The sequence below is a fragment of the Leucoraja erinacea genome, chromosome 24, assembly GCF_028641065.1.
Source record: "Leucoraja erinacea ecotype New England chromosome 24, Leri_hhj_1, whole genome shotgun sequence".
Lineage (NCBI taxonomy): Eukaryota > Metazoa > Chordata > Chondrichthyes > Rajiformes > Rajidae > Leucoraja > Leucoraja erinaceus.
In genome coordinates this window covers 2,663,255-2,680,862 of record NC_073400.1, presented here as the reverse complement: position 1 = coordinate 2,680,862, position 17,608 = coordinate 2,663,255, and the positions used below count along the sequence as shown (strand labels likewise).

The window sequence follows — 17,608 nt, the reverse complement described above, 5'->3', positions numbered from 1 at the left end:
TTTCAACACTGTGAAAAATACCCACGAGTAAAAAAATACTTGTGATGAAAAAATATTTTACTTTTTACTGGTACGAGCCCCTACGCACAGTGGGACTGGCCCTTAAGGGGATTGCTCTGAGACCTGGCATGGACTCAAGAAGCTGAATGGCCTCCACTCTGTCACGGGGAGGTCTGAGAAACATAAGGGCTAACATGGTAAACCACCATGCCGTATTTACCTGTTGTTTCAGATTACTGATATCATGCTAATCCCTATAGCTGCACACACCCCTACAACCGCTCGTATTCAAGAGGGAGCGAGATATGGCTCTTAGGGTTAACGGTATGTTAGATATAGTTCTTTGGGCTAACGGAATCAAAAGAATCAAGGCCTCAAGGGAATCAAGGGATATGCGGAGAAAGCAGGAACGGGGGTACTGATTTTGGATGATCAGCCAGGATCATATTACATGTGGGTGCTGACGCGAAGGGCCGTATGGCCCGCTCCTGCATGTATTTTTTATGTTTCTATGTTTCTGATCTCCTTGCAACTAAACTTTGACTCAAATAGTCCACAATCCGGTGCTGGGCCACCAGCTCTCCCTTCTGTACTTGGTTCTTGGTTTCCTGGTCCTCCAAAATATTCCAAATGGAATTTAAACTGGAGGTGGTGTAACACTGTGTTCAAATGCAGAGTATGTGAGAGTGTGCTGCAGAGTGCGGTGTGCGGGGAGAGAGAATGTAAACACTCGCATTTGAGAATGAGGTTGGCTAAATAATGATTTTTTTTGGTAAATAGTTTTTACCTTGCCTTTAAATATTCTGCAATGATTTTTGTGGTTTTGTTGCAGAAGCTAGTCAGTGCTGTTGAATAAAATCAAAAAGGGGAAGAAGGTGTTATGAGTTATAGAAAAAATATAGCCTGTGGTTTACTTGGCATTTCCCCCAGTGTAACAACCCATTGGCTGGATCAATGCACTTGCTGAACACTGAAGGGCCTGTCCCACTTACGCGACCTTTACAGGCGACTGCCGGCACCCGTCCTAGTTGAAATCTATGTTGAAAATTCAGCGGCGATCAGAAAGACGCTACGATTCTTTGGCGGACCCATGGGAGACCTCTCACCACCATACAGCCTATGGTCTTGAGAGGTCCCCAACGTGTCGTAGCGTCTTTCTGGTTGCCGCTGAATTTTCAACATGCTGAAAATTTTGGCTACCTATGACGTGTGCCGGCAGTCGCCTGTAAATGTCGCGTAAGTGGGACAGGCCCTTGATTAAACACTGACTGCCCACTCACACTTACCACAGTAAGATCCATGTACATCTCGCACATCCCCTGTATCTTGAAGGTGCTGGAGAGAAGATTTACGAGGATGGTGCCAGGACTGGAGGGTCTGAGCTCTAGGGAGAGGTTGAGCAGGCTGGGTCTCTATTCCTTGGAGCGCAGGAGGATGAGTGGTGTATAGAAGTCGAGAGGACTAGATCATGTAGATGCACAGAGTAGGTGAATCAAGGACCAGAGGACATGGGCTTAAGGTGAAGGGGAAAAGATTTATTGAGAACTTGAGGGCTAACACATAGGGTGGTGGGTGTATGGAACGAGCCGCCAGAGGATATGCTTGAAGCAGGTTCTATCGCAATGTTTAAGAGACATTTGGACAGGTATGTGGATAGGATAGGTTTAGAGGGATATGGAGCAAACGTGAGCAGTAGATGGGACATGTTGGCCGGTGTTGACAAGTTAGGTCCAAGGGCCTGTTTCCATGCTGTATCACTCTATGACTCTATGACTTTGTGACTCGACTGTGTGCTAATCTAATAACAATACAAAGTAAAAGATGAGCTTACTTCTGAGTATTCATCCAGTACCTAGATTGTTTTGGTTTCCTGAGAATTGGCCGATCGTCTGTTCCCCTGAAGAGTGCCGGATATTTTTTTAGTTTAGTTTAGAGATGCAGCGCGGAAACAGGCCCTTCCACCCACCGAGCCTGCACTGACCAGCGATCCCAGCACATTAACAATATCCTTCACACACTCGGGACAACTTACACTTATACTAAGCCAATCAACCCATAAAGCTAGGTTACACAAAAAAGCTGGAGAAACTCAGCGGGTGCAGCAGCATCTATGGAGCGAAGGAAATAGGCAACGTTTCGGGCCGAAACCCTTCTTCAGACTGATAGGGGGCGGGGGTGGGTGGGGAGTCCCTTCGATTCTCCAGCATCTGCAGTTCCCTCTTAAACCCATAAAGCTATACTTCTTTGGAGTGTGGGAGGAAAAAGGTACAGGTTTGTGGGTGAATTGGCTTGGTATAAGTGTAAATTGTCCCGAGTGTGTGTAGGATACTGTATAGTATCATCTTTTTCCAAGACATGTATAGTCCTTTATTTGATAGCAGGCAACAAAAGGCTTTTCACTCCCTTGATGCACATGACAATAATCACAAACTAACCAAAGGCCACCGGCATTCTCGCTGTGGGGACTTCACTGTCTAGTACAACTTTGCTTACCCCACTTCCCCTTCACCCCTGCTCTATCTGTTTCTCACTGCCTCCCTCACAACACTAAACCCTCAGGGTTTCAACTCACTGATGGTCCCAGTGTGAATGTTTATCCTGAGCAAGGTGGGGGAACTGGCAAAGATTTCACAGCATGTTTAGCCGTCAGTTTTAATAAATTATTTCACTGGAACAAGAATGGAATTTAATGCTATTCAAGTCTTCTTCTCCTTTCGTGTCCATGTTCCATGTTTCAAATGTTGACATTGCTGTTGTCGCCCGCCCCGACAAGGACGCAAGCTTCCGGGCGACAATCAGTGGGAGCCATCACTTGTTGTGATAGATGATGTTGGTGGCAGAATTAGCTCGGGATACTTCCAGTTTCCAGCCCCGCAACATGGAGGCTTCTGCTATGGGTTCATGCAATTCCGGTCATTATATTTGGAGGATAATTTATTCTGGAATATAGCTGAAAGATGGGAAGTAGCGAGCAATTAGGAAAATTGTATGTTGGGCCTTATTGCATGAGGGTTGAGTACCGGGCTAAAGATGTCTTACTGCAAACATTGGAGGCTCAGGAGCGCATTGACGATGACCAGATGGATTGCTGAGATGCACGTTTGTCATATGAGGAGGCATTGAAGGTGTTAGCGCTCAGTGGCGACCACATTGAAGCACACAGAACTCGGAGAGAACTGAACAGAATAGGCACAAAAAGCTGGAGTAACTCAGCGGGTCAGGGCAGCATCTTTGGAGAAAAGGAATAGGTGACCTTTCGGGTCGAGGCCCTGCTTGTTCCCTGACCCTCAATCTGAAGAAGGGTCTCGACCAAAAACGTAACCTATTCCTTTTCTCTAGAGATTCTGCCCGTCCTGCTGTTACTCCAGTTTTTTGTGTCTATCTTCAGTTTAAAGCAGCATCTGTAGTTCCTTCCTACATAACAGGATAGGTATGTGGCTGAATAGTTTAGAACTGAGGTTCATTTATTCAAAATAAGGGATGGGCCCCTTAATCTCTATGCCTATTAGAACTTCACCCAAACACGTCCAAGCCAACCAAAATGTCCCATCTAAGCTATTCCCATTTACCCACATTTGGCCCCTATCCTTCTAAAACGTTTCCGATCTATGTACCTGTCCACGTGTCTTTTAAATGCTGTTATATTACCTCCCTGAAGAGAATTTAATTCCTTGTGTTATGGATGGTTTTCATCCCTTCGGTCATCAATTGTATTCAAACTCAAGGATGGTTTAATTTAGTTTAGTTTAGAGTTACAGCACGGCAACAAGCCTTTCGGCCCACCGAGTCCACACCGACCAACGATCCCCACACTTTAACACTATCCAATACACACTAGGGACAATTTACACTTTTACCAAGCCAATTTACCTACATAGCTGTACGTCTTTGGAGTATGGGAGGAAACCGAAGATCGCGGAGAAAACCCACGCGGTCATGGGGAGAACGTACAAACTCAGCACAGACAGCGCCCGTAGTCGGGATCGAACCTGGGTCTCCGGCGCTGCCAGCGCTGTAAGGCGACAACTCTACCGCCGTGCCGCAAGATCTGATCCTCGAGTAATGGAAAAACTAGATCATAGCAAAATCAAAGAAAGTGGGGATGTGGACCCGAGGTGGAACATTGGTCGTGATCTTGTTGGATGGCAGAGCTGAATAGATTTATGCTGTATTGTTTTGGTACAGAACTATTACAGTTTGACATGGTGCAGTTCAGGGTATAGGTGTCTCCTTGAGAACAGCAGTGTACAATATGATCTCATTCACTGTCATAAAAAAAAGATGGAAAGAAAATGATATAAATACTTGGTTCACTTGCACCTCCTCCAGCCACGTCTATTGTGTCTGTTACTCAAGGTGTGGACTCTTATACATCGGCGAGACCAAACATAGACTGGCCGATCGTTTCGCTGAGCACCTTCGCTCAGCCTGCCTGAACCTACCTGATCTCCCGGTTGCTAAACACTTTAATTCTCCTTCCCATTCCCACACGGACCTTGTTGTCCTGGGGTAGAGTGAGGATAAATGCAAATTGGAGGAACAGCATTTCATATTTCACTTGGGCAGCTTACAGCCCAGTGGTATGAATATTGATTTATCTCACTTCAAGTAGACCCGGCATTCCCTCTCTCTCCATCCCTCCCCCACCCAAGTTGCACCAGCTTCTCGTTTTCACCCAACAAACAGCTAACAGCTCTTTCCTTTATTCTCATTACTTTTTTGCACATCTTTCATTCATTGTTCTTTATCTCTCTACATCATCGTCTATACCTCTCGTTTCCCTTATCCCTAAGTAGTCTGAAGAAGGGTCTCGACCCAAAACATCACCTATTCCATCTCTCCAGAGATGCTGCCTGTCCCGCTGAGTGACTCCAGATTTTTGTATCTCTCTATAATATAAATATTGGTGGGTACAGATCTGAGAACAAGAGTTGAGCAAATTAACTTGATTTAATATTAACAAAAAATTGATAATGGAAAAAATAACGAAACTACAACTAAACAAGCCACCTGAAAGTATGTTATCACAGGAGGAAATTATGGATGTTATAACCACAATCTTCCCAGAGTCATTAGATCCATTCCTTCTCTCCAGAGATGCTGCCTCACCCGCTGAGTTACTCCAGCATTTTGTGTCTACCTTCGATTTAAACCAGCATCTGCATTTCTTTCTTACACAAGAATTCTCTTGTTGGTCTGGAAACTTCCCCATGTTTCTCCATGACTCGAGGACAGTGGAAATTAGATGTGAAAGATATAACGAGTCTAAAAACAGTTTTGAGGAAATGACTTGCATCGGTTATGAAGAACAGTGCGAGCTTTGAGACCAGCATGAAGTAGTCAGAGAGCGAGCAGGGACTGGGAAAAGACACAGCATCTTCAATCAACCTCATTGAATGTTATGCAACTGTAACTAATGTAATTGAATGAGTACCATAGAAGCTATTTGTACAGGCTTTTGGAAGGCATTCGATAAAAATACACATAAATATCTTCTATCAAAACAAGGGGAGATGGAATTGGACTCTACTTCCTGACTTAAACAACAAATTTGTTCAAAGGCAGAAGATTAAGGAACCCATATTAGAACTGCTTGTTAATGAGAATACTAGTGTTCTTGGCTTCTCTAACTTCAAGTAACCCTTGCTTTCCCTCTCTCTCCATCCCTCCCTCTTCCTAGTTCTCCCACCAGTCTGACTGTCCCTTGATTCAATTTTACCTCTGAATGCTTTGGTATCGCCGTCTCCTAGCTAACAATGATCAATTCTACATTTTCTTTGAACCCCATCCCCTTTGATGTCTCGATTTCACACCTTATCCTTCCTTACCTCTGTGTCTCCCTCCGCCTGACTCTGTCTGAAGAAGGGTCTCGACCCGATACTTCACCCATTCCTTCTATCCAGAGATGCTGGCCTGTCCTGCTGAGTTACTCCGGCATTTTGTGTGTATCTTTGGTGTAAACCAGCATCTGCAGTTCCTTCCAACACAGTAAGTCGTTTAGATTAGTGCAGAAAGTGAGGCAGGCGTGAGGATTGGGCAGGAGTTAGTGAACAAACCCAGGTGATGCAGTTTAATGTGGGGTGCACCCAATTTAATGACCAACAGATAGGTCAAAGGTGAGAGGGCAGGAACACAGGAGCTGAGATACTGGAGTTGACATCGACAGATAAAACATTTACAAACGACAATGGATTGATTGTGTTTGATGCAGATCTGATTACTCTTTCCATACGCTGTCTACATTTCTTCGTGTATCACCTTAGGATGGGTCGGCATATTAGTTTGGCTGAGCAGATTCGTCAGTGGCACTTAAACATAAAGGGTCACATTTTGAGGACAGTTATCAAAAATCTAGTTTATGTCTTTTCGAGATACGGCGCGGAAACAGGCCCCTTTGGCCCAACCGGGTCCGCACATTGACACAAGCCTACACACACTAGGGGAAATGTAAACTTATACCGAGTATACAAACCCAAGCCATTAACTTACAAACCTGTACGTCTTTGTCGTGTGGGAGGAAACCAAAGATCTCGGAGAAAACCCACGCAGGTCACGGGGGGAACGTACAAACTCCATACGGACAGTACTCATGGTCGGGATTGGACCCGGGTCTCCAGCGCTGCAAGTGCTAAAAGGCAGCAACTCTACTGCTGTGTCACCGTGCCGCTCAAGTTCAAAAACAGGATCAGCCGTCCAGGGCCGGCCTTAGGAGGTGCGGGTCCAATTGGGAACAATTTTGGTGAGCCCCAGGTTCCCAGCCAAGGTCTGTAGAATCATAGAAATACAAATAAAGTCTATTATAAACTTTATATGTCTCTATAGTAGAATGGAAAGTCATCAAAATGTGCGCTTAAAAAGTGCCAGCGAGTTAATGGACCAACCAGATCTAAGCTCCATTTTAATATAAAATTGCATACATGTAAGCCTACAAGTAACAAACAAAATGTGTAGATCACCTCTGAAAAGTACATAGAGAGTAGATTACTCTAGCACGGGGCTCAATTGGTCCAATTGGCTTAAGGCCGGCGCCTGCAGACGTCTCAAACGATGAACCAATTTTAAGATATTAAGAAATAGACTTGTTAGGAAAGAAAATGTGAAAATATTTCACAGAAACGGGGGCCATGGCAAAATTCCACTGAGGCCAATTGAGGAAATGTCAGGCAACACTTCCTCTTCACGGATAATGAGCCTGGAATGCTCTTCCGACTGATGTTGTGGAATGGGATGACTCAGAACTGAGATTCATAGATTTTTATCTTGTGTTGAGACGTTTGAAACCATGATAAATTGAGGTACAGATCAGGCTTGATATAACGGATTAAATAAACAGGTTCAAGTTTGTGACTGGATTATTTCTCATCCTGTTTTTCTCCCAACAGTGCTATGCATAACTGTATAAGATTGAGGTACGGGATTGGAAGGCACAGGGATTTCTGTTCTGCATCCCCGAGAGCCAGCTTCCATGATTAGGATTGACTAGTTTAGACTTTAGACTGTAGAGGCAAGTCAAGTCAAGTTTATTTGTCACATACACATACGATATGTGCAGTGAAATGAAAGTGGCAATGCTCGCGGACTTTTGTGCAAAAGACAAACAACCAAACAAACTATAAACACAATCATAACACACATATTCTTTTACATAATAAATAATGGAAGGAAAAACGTTCAGTAGAGTTAGTCCCTGGTGAGATGGGCATTTACAGTCCGAATGGCCTCTGGGAAGAAACTCCTTCTCAACCTCTCCGTTCTCACCGCATGGCAACGGAGGCGTTTGCCTGACCGTAGCAGCTGGAACAGTCCGTTGCAGGGGTGGAAGGGGTCTCTCATGATATTGTTGGCTCTGGAGTTGCTGGATGTAGAGTTCCTGCAGGGGGGCGAGTGAAGTTCCCATAGTACGTTCGGCCGAACGCACTACTCTCTGCAGAGCCTTCTTGTCCTTGGCACAGGGTGGAAACAGGGCTGTTGGCCCAGCGAGTCTGCGTTGACCAGCGATCACCCCATACTACACTAACACTATCCGACACACTCGCGACAATTTACAATTTTATCGAAGACAATTAACCTACAAACCTGCATGTCTTTGGAGTGCGGGGGGAAACTGGAGCACCCAGAGAAATGCCATGCGGTCACAGGGAGAACGCACAAACTCTGTACAAACAGTACCCATTGTCAGGATCGAACTTGGGTCTCTGGCGCTGTGAGGCATCAACTCTGCCACTGCGCCACCGTGCTGCACTGTGTTTCGAAAATTGGCAGGTGATGGAACCAATGACAGTGGATATCACAAGTGATCTCCAGTTGCCATTGACTTTAGAGTCATACAACTCGGCCCAACTCATTTATACTGACCAATTAACCGAGCTAGTCCCACTTGCAGTTTCTGGCCCCTGTCACTCTAAACTTTTTCTATCCATGTATCGCTCTTTTAAACGTTAAACACAAAATGCTCGAGTAACTCGTGGGACAGGGTGACGTTTCGGCGCGCAAAGATTTAGTGTAGCATGTCCCACTTGGCCGTCATTTACATGACAGGCCGGTAGTGACTGTAGCACGTGTCATCATGCGTCCGCACAGACGTCTGGAGCGCGTGACGTCATTTAAATACCCAGTTTATGATATTTACCCAGTTTATATTTACCCAATTTATGATATTTACCCAGTTCATGATATTTACCCAGTTATTGATATTTACCCAGTTTATGATATTTACCCAGTTTATGATATTTACCCAGTTTATGATATTTACCCAGTTTATGATATTTACCCAGTTTATGATATTTACCCAGTTTATGATATTTACCCAGTTTATGATATTTACCCAGTTTATGATATTTACCCAGTTTATGATATTTACCCAGTTTATGATATTTACCCAGTTTATGATATTTACCCAGTTTATGATATTTACCCAGTTTATGATATTTACCCAGTTTATGATATTTACCCAGTTTATGATATTTACCCAGTTTATGATATTTACCCAGTTTATGATATTTACCCAGTTTATGATATTTACCCAGTTTATGATATTTACCCAGTTTATGATATTTACCCAGTTTATGATATTTACCCAGTTTATGGTATTTACCCAGTTTATGATATTTACCCAGTTTATGGTATTTACCCAGTTTATGATATTTACCCAGTTTATGATATTTACCCAGTTTATGATATTTACCCAGTTTATGATATTTACCCAGTTCATGATATTTACCCAGTTTATGATATTTACCCAGTTTATGATATTTACCCAGTTTATGATATTTACCCAGTTTATGATATTTACCCAGTTTATGATATTTACCCAGTTCATGATATTTACCCAGTTTATGATATTTATGGTGATTTTCTAAATAGTTCCAGTTTCTTGAATGGTGCTAGCAATTGGAAAAACTGCAGATGTAATGCTCCTATTCAAAAAAAATGGTGAATGAAAAGTAGCAAGCTGCAGACCAAATTCACCTGTGGGAAGGAACTGCAGATGCTGGTTTAAATTGAAGATAGACACAAAATGCAGGAGTAACTGAGCGGGACTGGCAGCATCTCAGGAGAGAAGGAATGGATGATGTTTCAGTCTGAAGAAGGGTCTCGACCCGAAACGTCACCCCGTCGCACTTGGCCATCATTTACGCGATAGGCTGGTGGCGCGCAAAGATTTAGTGCAGCACGAAATCCTGGCGCGCTGCGCGATACCGCGCGCAACTCCACACTCTCCATGCCAATCCATGCACCCGTTCTGCACTACCCACACGCTACCCACACGCTACCCACATGCTACCCACACGCTAACAGGTTGCGCAAATGACGGCCAAGTGTGACAGGCCCTTAAGGCTCTAGCTCTGGAACCAGGACTAGACCACTTGGACTCTGGGACTCTGGTCCTGTACAGTGGGTCTCCGCCTTACAATCCGTTCCTATACACTCACCCTGACGCCGCGGGCATTCGATTTAAGCAGCAGCCTCCCACGTGACACCTGGTCAAATGCCTCTTTGGAATCCAAATCTACTCCACTTACAAGCTCACCTCTACTAACTCTTCCTGTAATACCCTCAAAGAATAGACCAATTCTGTAAACGTGTTGTTCTTTTCATAAAACCACGCTGGATAAGTTAAATTATGTCCTGCCAAAAACAAAATGCTGGAGGAACTCAATGGGTCAGGCAGCTTCTGTGGAGTGAGTGGACAGAAGGTGTTTCGTGTCAGGACCCTTCTTTGGATGTGAATGTTATCTGTCCATTACCCAGCCTGAGGACGGAAATTGGGAGCAGAAGTTCTGGCTTCCGCCTCCTATAGTTAGTGCCGTGATGCTATTCCCACATTTCCCAATATTAGTTACTGACTTCTGGTGAGATCTCGGCCTGTATTGGTTGCAGCACATGGACAGGCCAGTCACTAACGGAGCTTTGTGAGCTCTGGGTATCTCCTGGCAAGGTGCAGTCTGGTATGTCGTGAGGTCAAGATGCCGGGATGGTCTCTGGGATTGGCCTGTCAGGCCCTGCTGTATTGGGTTCCCAGCCATGGTCCACGAATGGTTCATCTTATCAATGTCAGACGAGGAAGGAGGGGGCAGAGGTGTAGAGGGCAAAGGAAGAGGAGGAATAGGCCGAGGAGGCGGGGAGAGGGGAAGGAAGGAGGAGGCAAGGAAAGAGGGGGAGAGGAGCAGACGGGAAAGAGAGGAAAAAGTAGGAGGGATAGGGGGCGTGAGGAGGAGAGGAGGAATGAGAAACAAGGGCCAGAGAAGATCAGGAGAGAGGAAAGTGTAATAGGAAGGGATAGAGGTGAGGGAGAGATGGGTTGGGAAAGAGGGAGAGTGGAGGAGAAGGAGAGGACAAGGAGTTTTGAAGGATGGAAGGGAATGAATGAATGAATGAATGAATAGGTTTATTGGCCAAGCATTCACATACAAGGAATTTGCCTTGGTGCTCCACCCGCAAGTGACAACATGACATACAGTGAAAGTTAGGAATGACATATAAAACATTGAACATTAATAATAAAGCATTATTGATTAAACAAGTGAGGAGGAGATTTAGTCACTTGATGAACAAACTGGTCTTGACGAGACTTCTATCTGAATGTTTTGCAGTGATTAATTTTGACGGAGGATTTCGAGAGGGGCCTTGATCTTCCGCCATGGCGTCCCGCACCAATATGCGGATGATGCTCATGCGGGAACAGCTGCAGAAGGAGGAGCAGCGGGAGAAAGAGCAGCAACAACAGGCAGCTATGCATTTAATGCAACAGCGCATGCCGATCAACACCACACCTGCTATCAATGTCAGCAACTCCATCCAGTACCCGACGCGCCCGGAGGTTCCTCGAGAGATTCTAAAGGTGCGTTTAATTCTTCTTTTACCTCAGGCATTCATCCCCATCCTCACAGGGCAGGGTTGACTGTGGCCAATGGACTAATGGGGTGGCAGTGTCCAAACCCCCAGCGGCTGGGTCGACACCTGGACATTAAGTCAGAGAGCTACGCAGCATGGAAACAGACCCATTGGCCCATGTTGTCCAGACCGACAAAATTGCTTCCCTGGGCTAGTCCCACTTACCTGCAACTGGTCCACATCCCTCACAAGATGGCGCCCTTTTGCTTCCAAGATGGCGCCCACACCAGGTGACTATTTACGTGCTAGCCACAGAAGTAGATCTACAATCACATATTACAATCGCTCCACACCCTTAAATCTCTACTCCTACAGCAACATTTCTTACTTTAACTATAATTTTAGAAACATAGGAAAATAGGTGCAGGAGGAGGCCATTCAGCCCTTCAAGCCAGCACCGCCATTCATTGTGATCATGGCTGATCGTCCCCTGTCAATAACCCGTGCCTGCCTTCTCCCCATATCTCTTGACTCCACTAGCCCCTGGACCTCTATCTAACTCTCTCTTAAATCCATCCAGTCACTTGGCCCCCACTGCCCTCAGTGGCAGGTAATTCCATAAATTCACAACTCTCTGGGTGAAAAAGGTTTTTCTCACCTCAGTCTTAAATGGCCTCCCCTTTATTCTAAGACTGTGGCCTCTGGTTCTGGACTCTCCCCACATTGGGAAAATTTTTCCTGCATCTAGGCTTGTCCAGTCCTTTTATAATGTTATATATCCTCTCATCCTTCTAAACTCCAGTGAATACAAGCCTAGTCTTTTCAATCTTTCCTCATATGACAGTCCCGTCATCCCAGGGATCAATCTCGGGAACCTACGCTGCACTGCCTCAATCACAAGGATGTCCTTCCTCAAATTGAGAGACCAAAACTGTACACAATACTCCAGATGTGGTCTCACCAGGGCACTATACAACTGCAGAAGAACCTCTTTACTCCTCTACTGAAATCGTCTTGTTATGAAGGCCAACATTCCGTTAGCTTTCTTCACGGCCTGCTGTACCTGCACGCCAACTTTCAGTGGCCGGTGTACAAGGACACCCAGGTCTCGCTGTACCTTCCCTTTACCTAACCTAACCCCATTGAGATAATAATTCTTAATCTTAATAATAATTTTCTTGGATATCTATACACTGTAAATTGCTCGATTGTAATCATGGATTGTCTTTCTGCGGACTGTTTAGCACGCAACAAAAGCTTTTCACCGTACCTTGGTGCACGTGACAATAAACTAAACTGAACTGAGCTGAACTGAACCTTTCCTATTTACGTTCCTATCTAAATATCTATTAAATGTCATATATTTGTATCTGCCTCCATCACTTCCTCTAGCAGCTTGCTCAAGATAAGCACCACCCTTTGTGTGATTCAGGACCATTTCAAATCTGCCCCCTCTCACCTTAAGCCTGGAGCCTCTTGCTTTAGACTGCCTCTTCTGGGGAAAACACTATGGCTATTCATTTTATCTGTGCTCCTTGTGATAAGGTACCTGTTATAAGGTCTCCCACCCCCTCAGCCTATCCTATCCTTAATAGAAGATTAATTACATTTTAATTTGTGACCGGATCTTTGAAGGACATGACAATGTAATTTGGGTCCAACTGCATTTTTAAAGGGGAAGCTCGGATCTCACCACCAAAGAGAAGCAGGGGAAAGGGGATCAGGAACAGGGAGAGCTCATGGCAGCTCCGTTGTGAGTGGGACGGCAGGTGGATGGGCAGAAGGCTGTGGGAGAGGGAGTGGGAACAGAGGTCTGGAGCGATCGTAGAGTTATGTTGGTGGATGGGAGAGGAAGGCAGGTTGGGACCAGGGAGGGTTGGGTGCGGGTTCGAAGGGCAATCCTGGGATTTTCCCGTCCTTTTCCAACCCTTTTCCCAGTGATTCCATCCATTTCCCATGAGTTTCCCGTGTGGACCAGATGCACGACTCAATACATGAAATAGTTTCAATATCATAACTTTCACTACAACCAAGTTTCTAACGATGGAATAATCACTTTGTATTGTTACAGGCAGAAGGTGGTCATAAGGTCATAAGGTTATAGGTGATAGGAGTAGAATTAGGCCATTCGGCCTATGAAGTCTACTCCGCCATTTAATCATGGCTGATCAATCTCTCCCTCCTAACCCCATACGCCTGCCTTCTCCCCATAACCTCTGACAACTGTACTAATCAAAAACCTATCTCTCTCTGACAAAAATATCCACTAACTTGGCCTCCACAGCCTTCTGTGGCAAAGAATTCCACAGATTCACCACCCCCTGACTAAAGAAATTTCTCCCCATCTCCTTTCTAAAAGAACGTCCTTTGTGAAATATGTTAGAAACTGAGATGAATCAAACTTCCCCGACCCTGAAGAATCAGACATTCCCATGTGCAGCCTGAGGTAAATATAGCATGGAGCTTCTTCTCACTGTCCCATGGAGGCCTCCCAGTGCAGGTATGAACCAGGGGCTCAAAATCTATCCTCCTCACTTTCATAATCAGCCCCCTGTTCCCCATTGTCTCAGGACTGGCTCCCTTTCCCCAGGCAAGATGAAAAGTGATGGTCCCTCTGTATTGTCGGCGTATACGGAGGGAGTTAGAGGCAAAGGACTCTGCCCTGTCGCTGCAAGCTGTGTCCAACTAGGAATCAGAGCGGGGGATGGAGAGATGGGAAGGGAGCTGAGGTGACCGATAACTGGGGCACTGACTTCTGGCTGGGGGACATTTGCTTCACTGTTCCGGTTTGATGTGTAAAACATAGTCACTGAATCCCTGCGTGAAGCACCGTCCATTTTATTGAGAACAAGCCGGCACTTTCCACGTTTGGCTCCTTTATATAAAGCATTGGATCAGATGTCAGCTTGCTGCGTAATAGGTCGGTGTTGGAGTGGGATGGCAGAGGCACGAGTTCCTGAAACAGGACAAAGACAGATTTCATGTCTTAATCGCAGTGACATTTTGATTTGAAAACAAGGAACCTCAACGGCCACAGTCGTGACTAGGGTGGGGGAAGGGTGCACGGCATGCAAAGGAAGGAAGTCTTGAAGAGCATAAGCATTGATCTTCCAGATCAACCCATATTTTGGCTGATCCACAAGATTAAGATGCAGGGTGACTTTAGTTTAGAGATACAGTGCGGAAACTGGCCCTTATGACAACTGAGTCCGCACCGACCAGCGATCCCCGCACACTAACACTATCCTACACACAATCGGAACAATTTACATTTATACCAAGCCAATTAACTTACAAACTTGCATGTCTTTGGAATGTGGGAGGAAACCGAGGATCTCGAAGGAAACACACGCAGGTCACGGGGAGAACGTACAAATTCTGCACAGACAAGCACCCGTGGTCAGGATCGAACCCGGGTCTCTGGCGCTGTAAGGCAGTCGCTCTACCGCCAGGCCACCTTGGTTAAAGCCCTGTCCCACGGTACGAGTTCATTCCAAGAGCTCTCCCGGGTTTGCCCTGATTCAAACTTGGAGATTTACGGTAATGGCCACTCGTTGGCTCTAGTGGACATTTTTCGACATGTTGAGAAAATCTTCACGAGTCTTCCCGAGCTTACCTGCCGTTAGCGAGTCTTCCCAAGTACCTGCTGTTAGTGTTACGAGCCGCTAAGAGACGTCCCCGAGCTCCGACGTACCCGCTACGTTCATTCTCCGTCCTTACCACGAGTTTGATTTTTTTAAAACTCCGGAGAGCTCTTGGAATGAACTCGTACTGTGGGCCAGGGCTATAATATGAGTGTGGAACTGGCAAACTGAGAGAAGACTGTGGTGGAAGGACAATATTCAGGCTGTGACAAGTGGAGTTCCGCAGAGATCTGTGCTGGGACCTCTGCTGTCAGTGATATATATATATATATCTCTAACTATATATATATAAATGACTTGGACGTAAATTTAGACGGGTTGGTTAGTACATTTGCAGAGTTTGCTGGGGTCACAGGCTGTCCAAGCATACAGCGGGATATAGAAGAGCTACAGAAATGGGCAGAGAATTGCCGTTTAATGGGATTTAATCCTAGCAAATATGAGGAGTTGCATTTTGGGAGGTCAAATGTAAGGGGAAAATATACAATGAATGCATGACCCCTAAAAGCATGAATTTACAGAAGGATCCACTGGTTTGGAATATCTGATACACATTGTCTATAAAGAAACAATCTTAAATCCCACAGCCCATCTAGCTGGGAAGAGGAGGCACGAACTTCAGATAAATAGAGAAGAGGAAGTGGGAAATGTCACGGCAAAGGCAGAGAATGCCTGTAGTGCATCATGTGATTTTAGTCATGTTTCCATTCACATGTGATTCAGAGCTGGTCCATTGCTGAATGACTGTCACAAGGTGGACTGCCAGAAATTGACCCTTTCAATTCAATCACATATCTAGTGCGCAAGTTGCTGCTGTATATTTGCAATGTTGAGGTGATTAGCAGAACACATGAGGGTGGCACGGTGGCGCAGCGGTAAAGTTGCTGCCTCACCAGCGCCAGAGACCCAGGTTCGATCCTGACCACAGGTGCTATCAGTACGGGGTTTGAATGTTCTCCTGGTGACCTGTGTAGGTTTTCTACCGGAGCTCCGGTTTCCTCCCACACTCCAAAGACGTACAAGTTTGTAGGTTGATTGGCTTTGGTAAAACTGTCAATTGTCCCTAGTCTGCAAGATAGTGCTGGTGTACAGGCTAATCGCTGACTCTGTGGGCTGAAGGGCCTGTTTCCATGCTGCTTGTCTATAGTCAAGCAGAACTTGTGAAACCTAACCGTTTTGCAGGATCAGATGTTTACATTTTAATTAAAATAATTTGAGGCCCACCCACCCAAACCCCTCTTTGAGATTGAGCATCTCCAGTGCTGATTGGGGTGGGTGGGTGGTTGACAGACCCACTCTCCAGGTTACAGGGCACCCATTTAACTATTCTGATGAACGCTGATATATTCCTTCTGCCACCTTTAATGGTTAATGGGACACCTGGACCTTAGGGAACCTGCTGCTAGAGAGGCGATGTGGCAAAGGCAAGTGCAGCCACCGTGCTGATCTAGAGCTTTGAGAATGTGCGTGCCACTGCCTAGCACCCTGACGATATCCTATCCCATGCAACATGTTGTCTGACCCCTTGGTCAGATCAATTCTTGCTATTGAGGGAGTGCAGCGTAGGTTTACAAGGTTAATTCCCGGGATGGCAGGACTGTCATATGCTGAGAGAATGGAGCAGCTGGGCTTGTACATTCTGGAGTTTAGAAGGATGAGAGGGTAGCTCATTGAAAGATATAAGATTGTTTAGGGTTTAGACACACTAGAAACATGTTCCTGACGTTTGGGGAGTCCAGAACCAGGGGCCACAGTTTAAGAATAAGGAGTAAGCCATTTAGAACGGAGACGAGGAAACACTTTTTCTCACAGAGAGTGGTGAGTCTGTGGAATTCTCTGCCTCGGAGGGCGGTGGAAGCCGGTTCTCTGGATGCTTTCAAGAGAGAGCTAGATGGGGAGAAGGCAGGAACGGGGTACTGATTGGGGATGATTAGCCATGATCACATTGAATGGCGGTGCTGGCTCGAAGGGCTGAATGGCCTACTCATGCACCTATTGTCTATTGTCTATCAGATCACCTTTCAGTGTGGACTCTCACTTTCATCATAGACAGCGCTTGAGAACAGGTGGAGAGAGCCGCTCGGAGCTTTCCTCATTCCCTTCTTGTGTTCTTCCCAGCTTTCTTTATATTCCTCAAAGACTCAAGTCAAGAATATTTTATTGTCATATGGTCCCAGGTAGAATAATGGAATTCTTACTCATAGCAGCACAACAGAATAGAATACATAGTACACTGTGAACAAGAAAAAAAGTTTGTGTGTATATATATTCACATACCCACATGTACACATATATTTGTGCAGGAAAGAACTGCAGATGCTGGTTTAAATCGAAGATAGACACAAAATGCTGGAGTAACTCTGCGGGACAGGCAGCATTTCTGGAGGGAAGGAATGGGTGACATTTCGGGTCGTGACCCTACCTCACACATATATATATACCCACATATATATGTCTGATTTCTTCTTCCTATACCATACACACGCTTCCTTTTTCTTTTTGACTAAATTTAAGTATAACCTCTCTTGTCATTCAAAGTTGTCTTATCTTACCAGCTTTGTCCCTCCTCGTAACTGGAACATGCCAGTCCTGACCTCCGATCAGCTTGTCTTTGAACAACTCCCACATGC

At 45.4% G+C, this 17,608-nt stretch overlaps 1 protein-coding gene and 1 long non-coding RNA gene across 5 annotated transcripts in view; one reads left to right on the top strand and one right to left on the bottom strand.

Annotated features, from left to right (window-relative positions):
• Nucleotides 1–17,608, top strand: part of tfeb (transcription factor EB) — a 119,241-nt gene that overhangs the window by 66,010 nt on the left and 35,623 nt on the right. For 3 of the 4 annotated variants that reach the window (XM_055654375.1, XM_055654373.1, XM_055654374.1), the window contains exon 2: nucleotides 11,094–11,341. In XM_055654375.1, coding sequence (XP_055510350.1) covers nucleotides 11,141–11,341 — 201 coding nt within the window. In that variant the 5' untranslated portion in view covers nucleotides 11,094–11,140. Of the gene's footprint in view, nucleotides 1–11,093; nucleotides 11,342–17,608 lie in introns of those variants that run through there. The other variant, XM_055654372.1, reaches the window with a different exon arrangement.
• LOC129708568 (uncharacterized) overlaps nucleotides 11,348–17,608 on the bottom strand; it is a 28,581-nt gene continuing 22,320 nt past the window's right edge. The window contains exon 3 of the long non-coding RNA XR_008725370.1: nucleotides 11,348–14,290. This is a non-coding gene — a long non-coding RNA (uncharacterized LOC129708568). The remainder of the gene's footprint in view (nucleotides 14,291–17,608) is intronic.